This window comes from Gopherus evgoodei, chromosome 1 (genome assembly GCF_007399415.2).
Source record: "Gopherus evgoodei ecotype Sinaloan lineage chromosome 1, rGopEvg1_v1.p, whole genome shotgun sequence".
NCBI lineage: Eukaryota > Metazoa > Chordata > Testudines > Testudinidae > Gopherus > Gopherus evgoodei.
In genome coordinates, this window is record NC_044322.1 from 262,175,723 (window position 1) to 262,192,233 (window position 16,511).

General features: G+C 43.0%; 1 protein-coding gene across 1 annotated transcript in view; it reads right to left on the reverse strand.

Annotated features, from left to right (window-relative positions):
* Nucleotides 1–598: 598 nt before the first annotated feature.
* Nucleotides 599–16,511, reverse strand: part of NUP37 (nucleoporin 37) — a 38,526-nt gene continuing 22,613 nt past the window's right edge. Inside the window, exons 6-10 of the mRNA XM_030544386.1 lie at nt 8,901–8,991; nt 5,169–5,350; nt 2,965–3,015; nt 2,273–2,366; nt 599–966 (exon numbers count right to left, since the gene is read on the reverse strand). Coding sequence (XP_030400246.1) covers nt 853–966; nt 2,273–2,366; nt 2,965–3,015; nt 5,169–5,350; nt 8,901–8,991 — 532 coding nt within the window. The 3' untranslated portion in view covers nt 599–852. The remainder of the gene's footprint in view (nt 967–2,272; nt 2,367–2,964; nt 3,016–5,168; nt 5,351–8,900; nt 8,992–16,511) is intronic.

Here is a 16,511-nt window from a genome sequence, read left to right on the forward strand (position 1 = left end):
GGGGCCAAGGGGCTCCGTGCACTGCCCCTGCCCCGAGCACTGGCTCTACACTCCCGTTGGCCAGGAACAGGTCAAAGGGAACAGGGGGAGGGGGGAAGAGGAGGAGGGCAGTGCTTGCGTGCCTCCGCCTAGGAGCCAGACCTGCTGCTGGCTGCTTCCGTGGCGCAGTGCAGTCCACCCCGGCTGTGCCACTGAACTGCCGGAGGTAAGTCTGTGCCTGTGCCCCAATCCCCTGCCCCAGCCCTGAGCCCCCCCCACAAACCTGGAGCCCCTCCTGCACACCAAACCCCCCAGCCTCAGCCCATAACCCTGACCCCCTCGTGCACCCTAACCCCCTACCCCAACCCAGAATCCCTTCCTGCACCCCAAGCCCCTCATCCCTGGCCCTACCCCAGAGCCTGCACCCCCAGCCCAGCGCCCTGACCCGCCCCGCACCCTAACCCCCTGCCCCAGCCCAGAGCCCTCTCCCACACCCCAAACCCCTCATTCCCATTGAGTCGTGGGCATCAACAATTTTCTTTAACTAGGTCTCCAGAAAAAAAGTTTGAAAACCACTGGTCTAAAGAAAGTTGTTTAAAAAACATCTCATCAACAAATATTGTGAAAAAAGGTACTTATGTTTTATTATGAAAGTCACATCACTATCTGAAACATAGTATCTGCCTTAACAAATCTTGTTATAACTGTCATCTAAAAACAAGCAAAAGGGATTTAAGTTTAGTTTCGTGTGTTTTGGTTATTTTATTCTTGTTCCAATAAATATTAATATACAAGAATGACTAGATTTCTTCATTTCTTACTACAACAAGGGACAATATTTGAGAATTTAATAAATCAGAGCACACATTTATTTTACATTTCTGTTACCCAAAAGAAAAGTTTATGATCTCCGCCAACTGCACATAATGGAAGAGTCCTATGCCAGGTCAAACCAGATCCAACAGCTGCAGAGCCAATAAGAATGGGCTAAAAATAATAATAATAAAAAAAAATAAAGACTTTTTTTCAACATATCATACAGATATTTACTAAACCAGAACTAAATATGCAATCACAAGTTCAATAGACAACTAAAATGTGAGACTTTTGCAAAAAAACCCACCACACCATTCCTTAAAGAAAAAAAAAGGAGTATTTAAGTTAAAAATCTCACTGCCTACTATTATATTTCTGTCAGCTATTGTACGCATATTGTTAAAATACAATACTGCAAAATGTTCTACAAGTGATAGAATTGAATCTTTGCAGAGTATCTACAAAGGCTGTCTCCACACCCCAGATGATTTTAGTAAAAGCTGCTGTTATTTAAGGTTACAATTAGTATGCTTGGAAATAGTATGCTTTTTGTGACCAAGACAATGAAAATCTGCCTAACATAAAACCTCCTTTCCTCTGTTCTATTAGAGAATTGGAATACATTTGAATTATAAAATACTGTACGATATCTTATAGGTTATTTAGTTTGTACCTTGCAGAATGCAAATAAAACTCAAAAGTGGTATGATTTAAGTTGCCTTAATAAAGCAGATACAATTAATATTTTCTAAGATTCTGAACAGTCTTAATGCTTGCATGTGAAAAAACAGAGACAAATGATGGAAAGAACAAAGATCAACAGATTCTCATTCCTCTTGCAATTGTACAAAAAACAGTTTGTGGCATATGTCCACTTGATTTGACTGATGATCCTTGCTTAGTGCTTCAAAGACATGACTTATTCTACCATCCTTCCCAATATCATACTCTGGGATAGTATTTCTCCAGCCTCAACTTGGTAATCAGTTCAATAATATAGATGTGACAAAAAGCCACCACAGTTAATCATCTGATTGCATTTGTAAACTATGTTTGTCCAATTTGTTTTTGAGCCATTAATACCACTAATGATGATTCTGTCAGTATTACTTGGAGTGGAGAATTCTATGGTAATTAAAAGATATAAAAGAAAGTCCCTCCTTGTACCTTACATACATTTTATTTGTACGTATTTTCAGAACACCGAGAATTGTAAATAGGCTTATTTTAAACATCATAAAGTATCAGAACCTTCTGATTTGGCCTTATTATAGCTAAAAAGAGTGGGGGAAAAAGTGCTAAATCCAAAGTTGAGAGTATTCTAAGATTTTCCTCTGGTAACTTTTGGCATGGAAAAAGATGAAGTAGTAACTGTTTCTACATGATCTTCATGAACTTTTAAAGGTATAGCTGTTTATACATGGATTTAAAGAGAATGGATTGATACAACACAAAATATAGAATTGTATAATTTTACCTGAGGGTGTCCTAAATGATGAACTAGAAGCTGGGAAGTCATCTTTCCTGGATAGCCAGTGGTTGCAAACAAGTTTTCATTCACTCTGGACCACCTATGAATAAATCCAAAGTGCTTTTAAATACGTGTTATACCATCATGAGCATACGCAAATCTGATTTTTTGTCTGCAGTTAAATATTGCGTAAAGCCACCCTAAATTCTGCTGCAACCTGTGAAATACATGCACTGAGATACTTTATATTTTTAAGACACACCCCGTTCAGTCCTATCTACATGAAATAAAAATGAATTAATTAATGTGTTATACATTAAGGACTCTATCCTGTCAAGTCCCAATCACTCTCAACTCCCATTGAGACTAGAATCTTGCGGGATGGAGCTATCTAAAAGCTAACAGTCTATTGATAGAAAGAAGACACATACGCTAGAAGGAATTGGGACCCCAATCCCACAACTGCGTACACGCAGGCAGACCTCTGCACTTGTGTAGAGCCCCACCGATTAGCAACATACAAACTGTTAAATTCTTTCACTTTGTAACGTTGCTATACTACAAGATGCAACACATTGTAGGTATTACTGGAAACAATAAACAACACTTGCTAAAATGAGATTTTTAAAATTAAACAGGCTACTAATATAATTTTTCTTCAAATTAATTTACTATAACCCTCCTCTCCCAAACTATACCTGAATAATCTGGCTCGATCCACATGGACAGGTCTCTTATCTTGTGGATAACTATAAAAAAAAGACATTTTGAGTAAGCATCTATTCCACAAACTATAGGAAATGATACACTTCACATCACAAGGACAAAAAGTACAGATCATTTAAAAAAGAGTAGCAGGTTCAAGTTGTGAGGTGGGAAAACATCTACAGACAGACAAAAATTCTTTTGACAATCATGCCATGTCTTGTATTGTTTTCCACATGTGAGTTTTGACAGATTAAAGTAGTACAGCTGGAGGAGAGGGAGGGGGAAAAAGATGAAAGCTGCAATAGCTCTCAAAAATGACTTTTTAGTTTTTAACAATTTTCTTCAGGCTTTACAGAATTTGTCTTGTGAATGGTGGTTGTAGTTTGTCACAGAAACTAAAAGATATTTCTAGTTCTCTGTTCAAGACATATTAGTGCCTATACTCTAAAAGAGGCTTCAATATGATTAATATACAAAAAAACATGCCGTGAAGCAGTTTGGGTTGCTATATGTATATTATGCCTGATATAAAACTAGAAAAACAAGGAATTGAAAAGTTAAGCCACCTAATAATACACATCCCCTATCCCTCCACATACAAGCACACCCCATTACCACAATTACCATGTGCAACAGACCATGCACTACAACCTTAATTCTGCCTCACTGTCACCATTTCTGCACGCTCTCCTTTAGGCAGATTATTTCCCTCCTCCACCATATGCCAAGATCTGAGCCTTGGGGGAGACTGAGGATCTGAAGAAAAGAAGACTGTAACATGGTACCCAGGAGAATAGGTGGGAGGTGGAGAACCCAAGGCCTACCAACTTGTGTGAAGCAAATCTTAGATTTATGCAAGACAATATGTGCTTAGGCATTTGTTGATTTAATCCTTTTCTCTCTGCTTGATATATTCTATGGATTAACAAATAATACTTTGTTTTGAAGGAGCTGTTTACCAGCTAGTTACAGCTCCTGGAGAGAAGTTGATAACAGAGGCCAAAGCCAACTGGTTCCGGTGAGATAATGTAATGGATGAACAAGACTGGTGATTGAGTTTAAAAGTGGGGCAAATTGTGGCATTCTACTCTAAAAGTGTAGGTGTAGGCCTATCACTTTAAAGAGGTGCCACTGGAAAGGTCAAAGGCATAGCACACTCCTGAACCTTAACAACTTGGGCTCTGATTCTGCAAAGACGAATTCCTAGGTTTAACTTCATGACCTGTAAGTAGTCCCAATTTAACTGATCAGGGCCTTACTTGCACAAGTAGTCCCACTGAAGTCAATGAATATGCTTACTGAAGTAAATGCTCACCATCCTGAATGAGGAAGGCATGATTTGGCCCATAAAGTTCAATTTTCAAATAAAAGTTCATAAGGAATTGTCATCTTCTAAATCTTAAAAACATATGTTTTCCATTTATTCTCTATTTTCAGAATTTTAATTGTGTAAAAGAGTTGCTTTTGGTACAATCACCAGAAGCCGTACAATCCCAACACTTATAGTAACATATATGTTACTATATATGTATATATGTAAAAATAGCGTAACGTGAATGGACTGGATGGCTGGGGAGGGGAGGCTTATATCATTCTTGAGATCAGACAGGCCCAGTTAGGTCACACCCTACTCAGCTGAAAGCATGGGCAGGCCAGATGCTGAGTCTCTGTTGGGAAGAGGAAGGAAAGAAATGGAAAACATATCGGTGAAGAGGGAGGGAAAAGAAGTGTGTGCGGGGGGGAATGGAAATCCTTAGGAAACTCTCGTAATTCTTTCTAAACCCCTATTTTCTCCCTCAACTCATCAAAAGGCACTAGTCTAAATTCAATTCCACCAACATTTCAATTGTAACAGCAATTTAGCTGAAGTAACAAATAATGCATTACACATTATTTAAAAAGAAATCATTATAAGAATTTGTTTGCGAATGATAACGGTAAAGTCACAAATTCCCTGGAGAAGAGAGCGGGAGTGGTTTATTATAGAAATGCTAGATACTAAAGCCCCAGTTCATTTCCATTTAGCAAAGCATCTAAGCATGTGCTTAAAAGCTTTATCAAACTGGGGCCTTAAGCACTGGCTATAACTATAATGAAGTTCTACTTAGCTATGTAAAACATCAAAAATATCATCCCTAATCACGCAAATGGAAGAGATGGTGTGGGGAAGTCTTCCCCACTTTGACAATGATACCTGGAGCGAGTAATATCCCAGATTAACCAATCATTTCCAGCAACTGCTCCAATTTTAAGGGTGTTTCTTAAACACCAATGTGCGGACATCAATGGAATTTGTTCAGACTGGAGAGACAGAATGGCCTGCTGGGTAATGAGATCGTAAAACCGTATTGTTCCATTCTTCTCTGCTACCATCAACTGCAAAAGAAAGCAACACAGGGATTTTACTCAAACTTTTGTAAACTGCATTCTTTGTAATTTTGGCCATAATTTAAATCTTTATTACTGCACAGCAAACCAAGTGCTCCTGCAACAAAGCATTAACAGGAATGGAAGGTGTGACACCTAGCTTTTTGGGGTGAAAGTGGTCATGTATGTTAACATTCTGGCAACAATTAAAACAAAATGATAACCCAGCCACCGATATTTAATTTTTTATGAGATGGGTGGGTATTGGAGAAAATATAGATGTCAGTTAATATAAATAACTGACATCTATCAATTCACATGCTACACATGATGCACCATAGGCTTTTCCATGAATGCACAGCAAGGGTTTAATCATGTGGAATGACGGCTGAAGCATGAAGGGGCATACAAATGTTTAGGATATCTGGCATGTAAATATCTTGCAATGCCAGCTACAAAAATAACATGTGAACGCCTGTTCTCATTTTCAAGTGACATTGTAAATAAGAAGTGGGCAGCATTATCTCCTGTAAATGTAACAAACTTGTTTGTCTCAGCAATTGGCTGAACAAGAAGTAGGGCTGAATGGACTTTAAAGTTTTACATTCTTTTGTTTTTAAGTGCATTTATGTAACAAAAATAAAAATCTAAATTTGTAAGTTGCACTTTCACAGTAAAGAGATTGCACTACAGTACTTGTATGAAGTAAATTGAAAAATATTATTTCTTTTATAATTTTACAGTGCAAATATTTGTAATAAAAATCATATAAAGTGAGCACTGTACATTTTGTATTCTGTGTTGTAATTAAAATCAATATATTTGAAAATGTAGAAAAACATCCAAAAATATTTAATAAATTTCAATTGGTATTCTGTTAGTTAACAATGCAATGAAACACAGTAAATGTTTTAATCGCAATTAATTTTTTGAGTTAATTGCATGAGTTACCTGCAATTAATCAACTGCCCTATAAATAACACCAATAATAATACAGTGATTTGAATTATAAGCTGTATCTGCTTCATAATGATCAGGGAATACTAAAGTCATTGTATGTGGGAACTAAGGCTGAACATAAGAGAAATGTTATCAGAGCTCAGAATGCAGAGGTTACTTACCTTGTACAGTAACTGGGGTTCTTCAAGATGTACCTCTCTGTGGCTGTTCCAGTTGAGGTGCGCATGCATCTTTGACTGAAGATTTTCAACAGTAGTGCTTGTCTGGTTCACACATGTGTTCTAGGAACCCTTATGCCCCATGCCAAGGGATTACAGGGCTGTGGTAGATGACCTGCACACAGTTCCTTCTCTACTGCAAAAGCCCCATCAAGATGAGACTCTGAAGCAAAGGGGAAGGAAGGGCAGGTAGTGGAGCATCCATAGGGGGGACACATCTCAAAGAACTCCATTTAGTGCACAAGGGTAGGTAATCTTTCCTTCTTTCAGTACAGTCCCTATGGGTGCTCCACTTTAGGTGACTCTCAAGCAGTACCCTCCAAAGGAGGTGGGAACTTCAGAATCTGGCCTAGAACTGATTGCAAAACTGAAGGCGGCATCTGGTCTACAGGCATGCACTAAGGCATAGTGTCTCAAGATGGTGTGAACGAAGACTCATGTAGCAGCTTTCCACTATAGGAACATCTTTTAATAGGGGAACAGATGTAGACTGAGATCTGATAGAGGGAGCTATGACCTTAGATGGGCACAGCACATTAGCAGCTCCATGACAGGAGAGGATGCAGCCGGAAACTCACCAGAAAATCTCTGGGTGGACGCTGGCATTCTGCTAGGTCTTTGACAGACACAGTTAGTCTCAGAGAGACTCTAAAAGATTTAGTACCATCCAATATACTCTAGCACTCTACTAAGGTCAAGAGAATGAAGGGCAGCATCCTCCTTATTCTGATGGGGTTTAAGGTGGAAAACTGGCTGATGAACAATCTAATTGATAGAGAAGTCAAATGACTTTGGTAGGACGCATTGATGTGGTCTATACCTTTACCTCAAAGACAGTGTAAGGCATGTCAGCCATCAAAGCCCCTAATTCACACACTCTTTGAGCAGAGGTAACTGCCACTAGAAAGATGGTTTCCATGGAAAGTTTTAAAAGCAAACAAGTAGCTAGTGGCTGAAAGGGAAGTTTCATAAGAGAATTAAGAACTAAGTTCAAATCCCAAGTTGGCATTCTCTCTCTAACATTTGAGAATGATGAATCTGGAAGTTAGAAATACTCAGAAACCTTCCAGTGGACAATGGAGTGCCGTGACAGCCACTTGGTGGATTTTATGCTCCATTAAAGAGAGACCTCAGATAGGAGATCTGAACCTCTTCCCAAATGTGGAAGAGAACCTGGAAGGTTTGCTGAGAAATCAAAATGAATTAAAATTCCAGGCTATTTATCTATGCTATCACAAAAGGGACAACCGCTACAGAAAGTATCACTAGATTATGCCCTTTTCTTAGAGGCTTTACATGAGTAGCTCACAGTCGTCTTCCTGAGCTCACCTCCCTTCCAAGTAGAGGATTGCAGTAAGGGCTCCTGCTGGGACTCCAGAGGTTGAAGGACTGACTCCATGAGTAGGAGTTTGAGCCTCAGGTCTCTGTCTTTCCTTAATCTGGGCTTCAGTTGTTGACACAAGCCACACTTCTGTGGAATGTGTTTCTCTCCCAAGCAATGAATGCACCGTGTCTGTCAGTCACTGAGATAGATTCCTTACAACTGAGGCAATTTTTGAAGCCTGGGAAGCTGAGCATACTCTTGTCCAGTGGGGACCTCCTAACAACGGTTAGCAGAAGACAAAGTCCTCTTCTTTTCTTTCTTTCTTTCTTTTTTTTTTTTTTAAAGGCAAGGGCCAAAATAAAATGTAAATAAAGTGAATAAAGAAAAAGAAGCTTTAAAAGAAGCTACAATTAGCAATTCTAAGTGAGTTAACAATCCAAGAACGGACAACTATAGCTCCACCTCTAGTCAGGAGCTGTTGAGAAGAAACTGAGGAGGGATCGCCTGTGCACACTAGCTAGCCTCCTGGTAGGCAGGGAGGGGTGCATGGGTGGGCTGAACAGACATGAGAGGTACTGGAACAGGGAGGGCTGGGGGCCATGGCCCCAACCCTTTTTACCAGTTGTAAGGGCAAGTGGGGGGTGGGGGTGGAGGGCAGCGGTGTGGAGAAGAGCGAGCATGGGACGGAGCCTCAGGGAAAAGGGGAAATGCAAGGGCAGAGTCTTGGAGAGAAGGGGTGGCCTGAGGGGGCACGGCCACAGTTTGTGTGTTGGTGGCCCCCGACTGTTAGGAAGCTTCTACTGGTCCAGATGGAGACTGCTACCAAAGTTCTCCAATCAGCATCGCAGGGACACAGACACATTTACAGTGGAGCATCCAAAGGGACACTACTTGAAGAAGAACCAGCCAAATTATAGAATCTGCTGATAATGCAGAATAATACAGAATGTGCTTCTACAGCGAACTCCAGTCATACTATAGCTTCAAAATTTTATAGTTTAGAAAAGCGACACACATTTACATACTGGTTTAAAAAAAATAATCTGCAAAGTACAACCTTAAAAGCCTCCTCAGGATGCCAGCACACACTCATTCCAGGGGAACGTAGAACAAAATAAGCCTTTTGATTTCCTTCCAAGTCCCAAACCCTAATTTAAAAAAACAAAACAAAAAACTATTTATGGTGTTAGTAAAAACATTAATTTCCAGCCTTAGCCTGCTGACAGAGAGGTGGCCAGAACCAGATGAGATCTGGTATCTATACTCCATCTTTTGAACTCAAAGGTATCTAACAGAAGGCCTGATACTGAGAGGTATTAAACACGTACAAATCTCACTCAAGTTGAAGGGATTTGTGAGTGCTGAGATTTTCAATGGGTGAGACCCAGATGTCAAAATGAATTTTTTAGGAGACACAAAGGTAGTACATTATTATTTTCTCTTCCTATATTCAAGCATTCTCCCTCCATAATTAACTTGGGGATGGAAACAAAGAAGTGCTATCATCAATGGCCCACTTGACCCTCACCTACCCTGAACCATAATGTGGGAGCTACTCTGTACAATAACCCTATAGTGCTATACAGTAGAACAGGGGTTGGCAAACTTTCAGAAGTGGTGTACCAAATCTTCATTTATTCACTTTAATTTAAGGTTTCGCGTGCCAGTAATAAATTTTAACATTTTTTAGAAGTCTATATATTATATAACTAAACTATTGTCATATGTAAAGTAAACAAGGTTTTCAAAATGTTTAAAATTAAATTGAAATGCCCAACTTCCGCCGCCGGCCTGCTCAGCCCGCTGCTGGCCATTCACCTAGGCCAGCAGTGGGCTGAGTGGGGCCTGCAGCCAGGATCCCAGCTGGCAAGGTGCTGGAAGCCAGAACCCCAGACTGGCAGCGGGCTGAGTGGGGCTTGCAGCAGCCAGCGGATGCAACCCCAGACCGGCAGTGGGCTGAGCGGCTCAGCCCGCTGCCGATCTGGGGTTGCATCCACCGGCTGCTGCCAGCCCCGCTCAGCCTGCTGCTGGTCTGGGGTTGCATCCGCCAGCTGCTGCCAGCCCCGCTCAGCCCGCTGCCGATCTGGGGTCCCAGCCCTGCCCACATAGAGTAGATACCTACATTCTCCGTGGTTTTAGCCCATTCTCTTCCTTTTTCTCTCTCTGCACTGAGCTGAGGGTGGGAGTGCACTGAGCACAGGGCTGGGGGTGAAGGAGCAGGCTGGGGGTTGGGGTGTAGGATCTGGCCAGGAGCTAGAATGAGGGAGGGGGCTCAGTGTTGCGGCAGGAGGTTTGGGTGTGGAGTGCTTACCTGGGCAGCTCCCATTTAGTATGAGGGGTGCAGGTGGGAATGGGGGGTGGGTTGCAGGAGCTTCCGTTCGGTGCTCAGGGTAGGGATGGGGATGTGGGAGGTGCAAGAGTCAGGGCATGGAGTGTGGGGGGCTAGATATGTGTGTGGGGGTGCAGGAGTCAGGGCAGAGGGCTGGGGTGTGTGAGGGGGGTGCAGGAGTCAGGGTTGGGGTCTTGGGGGGTTGCAGGGGTCAGGGCAGGGGGCTGGGAGGTGTGGAGGGTGCAGGACTCAGGGCGGAGGACTGGGTGTGTGTGGGGTTCAGGAGTCAGGGCAGGGGTCTGGGGGTGTGTGAGGGGGGTGTAGGAGTCAGGGCTGGGGTCATGGGGGGTTGCAGGGGGCTGGGAGGTGCGGGGGGTTCAGGAGTCAGGGCAGGGGGCTAGTGGTGTGGGCTGTAGTTGTGGGGATGTTCAAAGCTCCCTGCCCTGAGCGGCTCATGGCAGGGGACTGGAGGGGTTATGCCCTTATTTCACCCTCCTTCCCCAAGGCCCTGTCCCCGCCTCTCCTCCGGAGCAGCGAGCACGCTGCGGCTGTGGTTCTGCTTCTCCCCCTCCCTCTCCCGGGCCATCAGCTGTTCCACTGCAGGGAGGGAGAGGAAAAGGGGCAGGAATCCAGCATACTGATGGAAGGTGGGGGAGAGAGCTTGGCTGCTGGTAGAGGCTGCCCTGCAGCAGCAGCCAGCAAGACCAAGCTTCTGCCCGCCTGCCCTTGCAGGAGAGCGCAGTGGGGGGTGGGCAGAGAAGAGCAGGCTGGGCTGGGCAGCATTTTTAATGGCACGTTGCTGCCCGCTGGGGTCCCAACTGCCAGCCCTGCCCAGCCCATTGCTGGCCTGGGTTCGGCAGCGGGCTGAGCGGAGCCAGCAGCCAGGACCCCAGCAGGCAGCAGCGTGCCACTAAAAATCAACTGGCGTGCGGTCTTTGGCATGCGTGCCATATGTTGCCGACCCCTGCAGTAGAACCTCAGAGTTACGAACAGCAGAGTTACGAACTGATCAGTCAACCACACACCTCATTTGAAACCAAAAGTATGCAATCAGGCAGCAGCAGATACACTCCCTCCCCTCCCAAAAGCAAATACAGTACATTATCTGTTAAACATAAACTACTAAAAAAATAAAGGGAAAACAGCATTTGTCTTCTGCATAGTAAAGTTTCAAAGCTGTATTAAGTCAATGTTCAGTTGTAAACTTTTGAAAGAATCATAACATTTTGTACAGAATTACAAACTTTTCAGAGGTACGAATAACCTCCATTCCCAAGGTGTTCATAATTCTGAGGTTCTACTGTATATGAAACATGGATGATGCTTTCACAATACAGGGTGATATCTAAAGCTCCTGCCCCAGCAAAAACTCTTTTTCTTCAAAATAAATAGTTCAATTATAATGTGACATCACATCGTAAACTATACTCATTAAAACAGTTAAATTCGTACTGTGTGGATATGTATATTCTTTACATATGCATAAGGCTATAGAAATATAGCAGTTCATAAGGTTTTAAATAAAATGCCCTGTATAGTCTTTAGAGTTGAGTAGTTACACACTTCTGTTGTTTATTCTAGGGGAACTTTCACTGACTTCCAGGGTGCTTAACATTTTAAATGTAAGAGATTTCTACACACTCTCAAATAATACATCACAAGTCTAGACAAAATAGATATGAAGTAAAGTAAACACATTTAGTGAACAATGTTAGCTTCCTATGCCAAACCACAGCAGATCAAATATTTGTTTTCCCTGTAGAAATCATAGGGTTTCCAATCCTGAGGGATCAGTGTCTTTATTTAAAAAACTAACAAGTGTTTTAAAAAAATGGAATATCTGCTTGACTAAGTAATTTAGAAATGTACAGTACTTTCTTCCACTGCCAGATATTGTGCCTTGTAGATACTCCAAGTCAAATCAACACTTTTCATGTGTATTTACTGTGTGGGAGAGAGAATTACGATATAACTGAGGATGGTGAATCATTTTGGCTAAGGGAGCATGCTATCGTGTCTTCTTCCCAGCTGTGAATGAGGTTATTAGGTGTGGAGACAAATTTATGCTCTCTCCTTTACTCTGTAAACAGCAAAGTTCTATGCCTGTATCTGGTTTATTCTATGTTGAAACGGTAGGATTAGGCATGTTATCTTTCATGAGTCCTATGGGAGAACAATATGGCCATCTCTTCTGTCCATTTCTTTTCTGCATAACAATAAGAGCCATCTTACTTAGTCTGAAAGGATTTACCCTCAGATAGGCAGCATGTACCAGAAGAGTTCCTTTTGACTAAAAGGAGTGGGACAAGGTTATTTATGACCATTTACAATTACACACGTATTTGATTATGTACTCATTTACTAGTTCTCTGTGGTTCAGTAATGAGTGACAAACATGTAAAAATCAAAGCTTTGGCCAAACTGGATCGCAGTCAGTAAATCAGTTATCATAACCAAACTGGCAGAAGTAAAATTTTGCTCTCCCTTACTGTTTTCTCCACAGTTCCTGATCTTGTCTTCTCTTTTGTACAAGTCTTCTTATAGCACTCAATAATTTTGTCTTTGATTTTGTATCTTACCCTAGAGAAACAAGGTGGGTGAGGTAGTATCTTTTATCGGACCAACTTGTGTCTCTCACCAGCACAAGCTTTTGAGCTTACATAGAGCTCTTCTTCAGGTCTGGGAAATGCACTGTCACAGCTAAATACATGGTGTCATAACTATAAAGGGAAGGGTAACAACCCTCCTGTATACAATACTATAAAATCCCTCCTGGCCAGAGGCACCAAAATCCTTTTACCTATAAAGGGTTAAGAAGCTCAGGTAACCTGGCTGACACCTGACCCAAAAGGACCAATAAAGGGACAAGATACTTTAAAATCTTTTGGGGAGGGGGAGAGGCTTTTGTTTGTGCTTTTTTTCTGAATGGAGGTGCAGCCCCCTTTGGAAATCTTAGGCAGCCTGCAGACCCTAAGGGGTCTATGGACCACACACTGAAAACCACTGGCATAAGCAGTTAGCACATATTCTAAGGGACCATTCAAGATAGAGAGGTCTGTTAACACCGCTGCAGTCATAGGACAAAAAGGGAGGGAGGATTCATGGGTTACAGTCTGTGGTAATAAGCCATAAATCCAGTGTCTCTTCAGTCCATGATTTTTCAGTCCGTGTCTAGCAGAGCTAAGAAATTTAAGTTCCTTGGTTTGTTTTTTGAAAGTATTATGCAGGTTTCCTTTGAAGATGAGGACTGATAGGTCAGATATAGAGTGATTGCTTGTGAAAAGTGTTTGCCTACAGGTGATAGGGTGTTTTTGTCTTATTTTCCTGTGTGAGCTTATTCAAGGGTGTAGTGATTTTCTGGTTTCAGTCACATAGTTATCATTGGGGCATTTAGTGCACTAGATGAAGTATTCCAAATGTTGTGATAGGTATAGTGTAGGATCCATGGATCTTGAAAGGGGTTTTGTGGGGGATGTTGTTCATATATCTGCAGGTTTTACATCTGTTGTTCTGGCAAAGTCTGTGCTGCTTTGAGTTGGTGCGTCTTGGGGGAGCTTGCTTCTGATGATGAGCTTGTAGAGGTTCCCTCGTTGCACATTATGTGGCGTCTGAGTGCCTGGCTGTAGATAACAGATTTCTTGGTGTGCTTGGCGTGGTTACTGGATCAATGAAGGTAGGTATGGTGATCTGTGGGTTCCTTGTATATGATTGTCTGTAGGATTCCATTGTTGAAGCGGATTGTGATGACAAGGAAGCTGATGCTAGTGTAGGAGTGTTCCAGAGAGAGTTTAATGGTGAGGTGGTAATTGTTGAAGATGTGGTTGTCAGGTGCTGGAAATCTATGAGGGAGTTTAAGCCATGAAATATCATTCATGTATCTCAGTTTTATCATTGGCTGTGTGGTGCATTTGTCCAGAAATTTTTCAAGGTGACCCATGAAGAAGTTGGCATATTGAGGAGTTATCCTAGTTCCCATGGTTTGGACAAAATGTTTGCTGTTGAATGTAAAATTGTTATGGGTGAGGATATAATTGATGAGTTTGGCAATGAGCTTGGCAATGAGCTTGAGGCGAATATCTGAGGGTTGTCCATTGTCTTGTAAATATTAGAGGCAGGCAGTTATACTGTTATTTTGAGGGATATTGGTGTTTAGGGAATTGACATCTATGGTGGCGAGGATGATGTTCTGAGGCAGGTTGTTAATGTCGCGGAGTTTGTGGAGGAAGTCAGTTGTGTCCAAAGGAAGCTGGTCCTTTGTGTGGTGAGTGGTCTGAAGATGGTTTCTATGAGTCCAGATATTCCTTCAGTAGGAGTGCTGTGGCCAGATCCTGCATTTAGCTGTGATGCTCAGAGTATCTTTCCCAGACCTGAAGATGAGCTCTGTGTGGCTTGAAAGCTTGTCTCTCACCAACAGAAGCTGGTCCAATAAAAGATATTACCCTCACCCACCTTGTCTCTCTAATATCCTGGGACTGACATGGCTACAAATACAGTAAGTTATTTTAAGATTAAAAAGGCTCAATCGTTACTCTGTGAAGAAAATCTTTTGCAAGGATGCAATCCTTAAAGTACTAGCTTTCTTTCATCAGAAAACAAATTGGCTGGGGCTATTCTATCTGAGCTCCTTAGATATTAACGTACTTCCTTCCTAATGTGAACTAAAAAAAAATCACTCAAAACTTTTAAATAAACTGTTTTTGAAAGATGATCATACTGAGAAACTGAACTTTGTTTCTGCCAGTAACCTCTGAAAAAAGTCCATGAGGTAGTTTTCGAACAGATTAAATGTAGTGATTTCATTTTTAAGGAATTTACAGTATAGAATAAAAGTTCTCACTACCACTTCATGATCCTCAGTATAAATCTTAACAGTATCACACAGGAAACTCTTCACATTTCATTACAAAAAAACCCCAAGAAAAGACGGTTACTCACCTTTGTAACTGTTGTTCTTCAAGATGTGTTGCTCATATCCATTCCAGTTAGGTGTACGCGCCGCGCGTGCACATTCGTCGGAAAACTTTTACCCTAGCAACTCAGTGGGCCGGCAGGTCGCCCCCTAGAGTGGCGCCACCATGGCGCTCGATATATACCTCTGCCGGCCCACCCGCTCCTCAGTTCCTTCTTGCCGGCTACTCCGACAGTGGGGAAGGAGGGCGGGTGTGGAATGGATATGAGCAACACATCTCGAAGAACAACAGTTACAAAGGTGAGTAACCGTCTTTTCTTCTTCGAGTGATTGCTCATATCCATTCCAGTTAGGTGAATCCCAAGCCTTACAAAGGCGGTGGGGTCGGAGTGAAATGTGGCAGAATGAAAACTGCTGAGTCAGAGGCTACAGCGCCTCTCGACTGTTGAACCAGGGCATACTGCGAAGCAAAGGTATGGACCGAGGACCAATGGAGCTTCGTGACAGATCTCGTGGGTAGGTACACGAGCCAGCAAGGCGGCAGATGAAGCCTGAGCCCTGGTAGAATGCATGGTGATGTGGCTTGGTGAAATATGAGCCAAATCATAACACGTGGGGATGTCCGCCATCACCCAAGATGAGATCCTCTGAGAGGAAAACAAGCAAGCCCTTCCTTTGGCCTGCTACCGCGACAGAGCCGGGGCTCCTTAGGGAAAGGTTCTGTCAGCACAATATAAATGCGAGCACTCCACAGATGTCCAAGGAGTGCAATGGTTGTGCCCATTGCGTTGAGCTGTGGGTAACATGAGAGGCCGAAACCCCTTAGGAAGGAAAGCCGGGTGCGGTCATAACTGCACCTTGTCTTTGTGAAACCTAGTGTACGGCGGAACCACCGTAAGAGCTCTGAGCTCGGAGACCCGTCTGGCCGATGTAACAGCTACGAGGAAAATTGTCGTGCAAGACAGGTATAGCAGAGGGCCAGTCGTGAACGGCTCGACTGGGGGAGACATAAGTCTGGTTAAAACTAGGTTGAGGTCCCAGGATGGGGCTGGGCGGTGCACCCGAGGGTGCAAGCGCTCCAAGCCCTTGAGGGACCTCGAACCCATAGAGCGTGAGAACACGGAACGGCCACCTCAGCCTGCTGGAAGGTAGAGATGGCTGCTAAGTGTATCCTCAGCAATGATACCGTCAGGCCCTGCCGCTGAAGGTCAGAGGCAGGCCGAATAGAGGGGATCGAGACCTCAGCAGGAGCAAGATCGAGCGTATTGCAGCTGTAGAAGAAACACTTCCACCTGGCCGGGTCCGTTGACCAGGTGGAAGGCTGCCTGTCACCCCGACTCAGGTATGCAGGAGCCACACCGTGAGGTGAACAGGTTGCAGGTCCGAGTGACAAAGCCTGTTGTCGCCCTGAGTGATGAGGTCTGTTACTG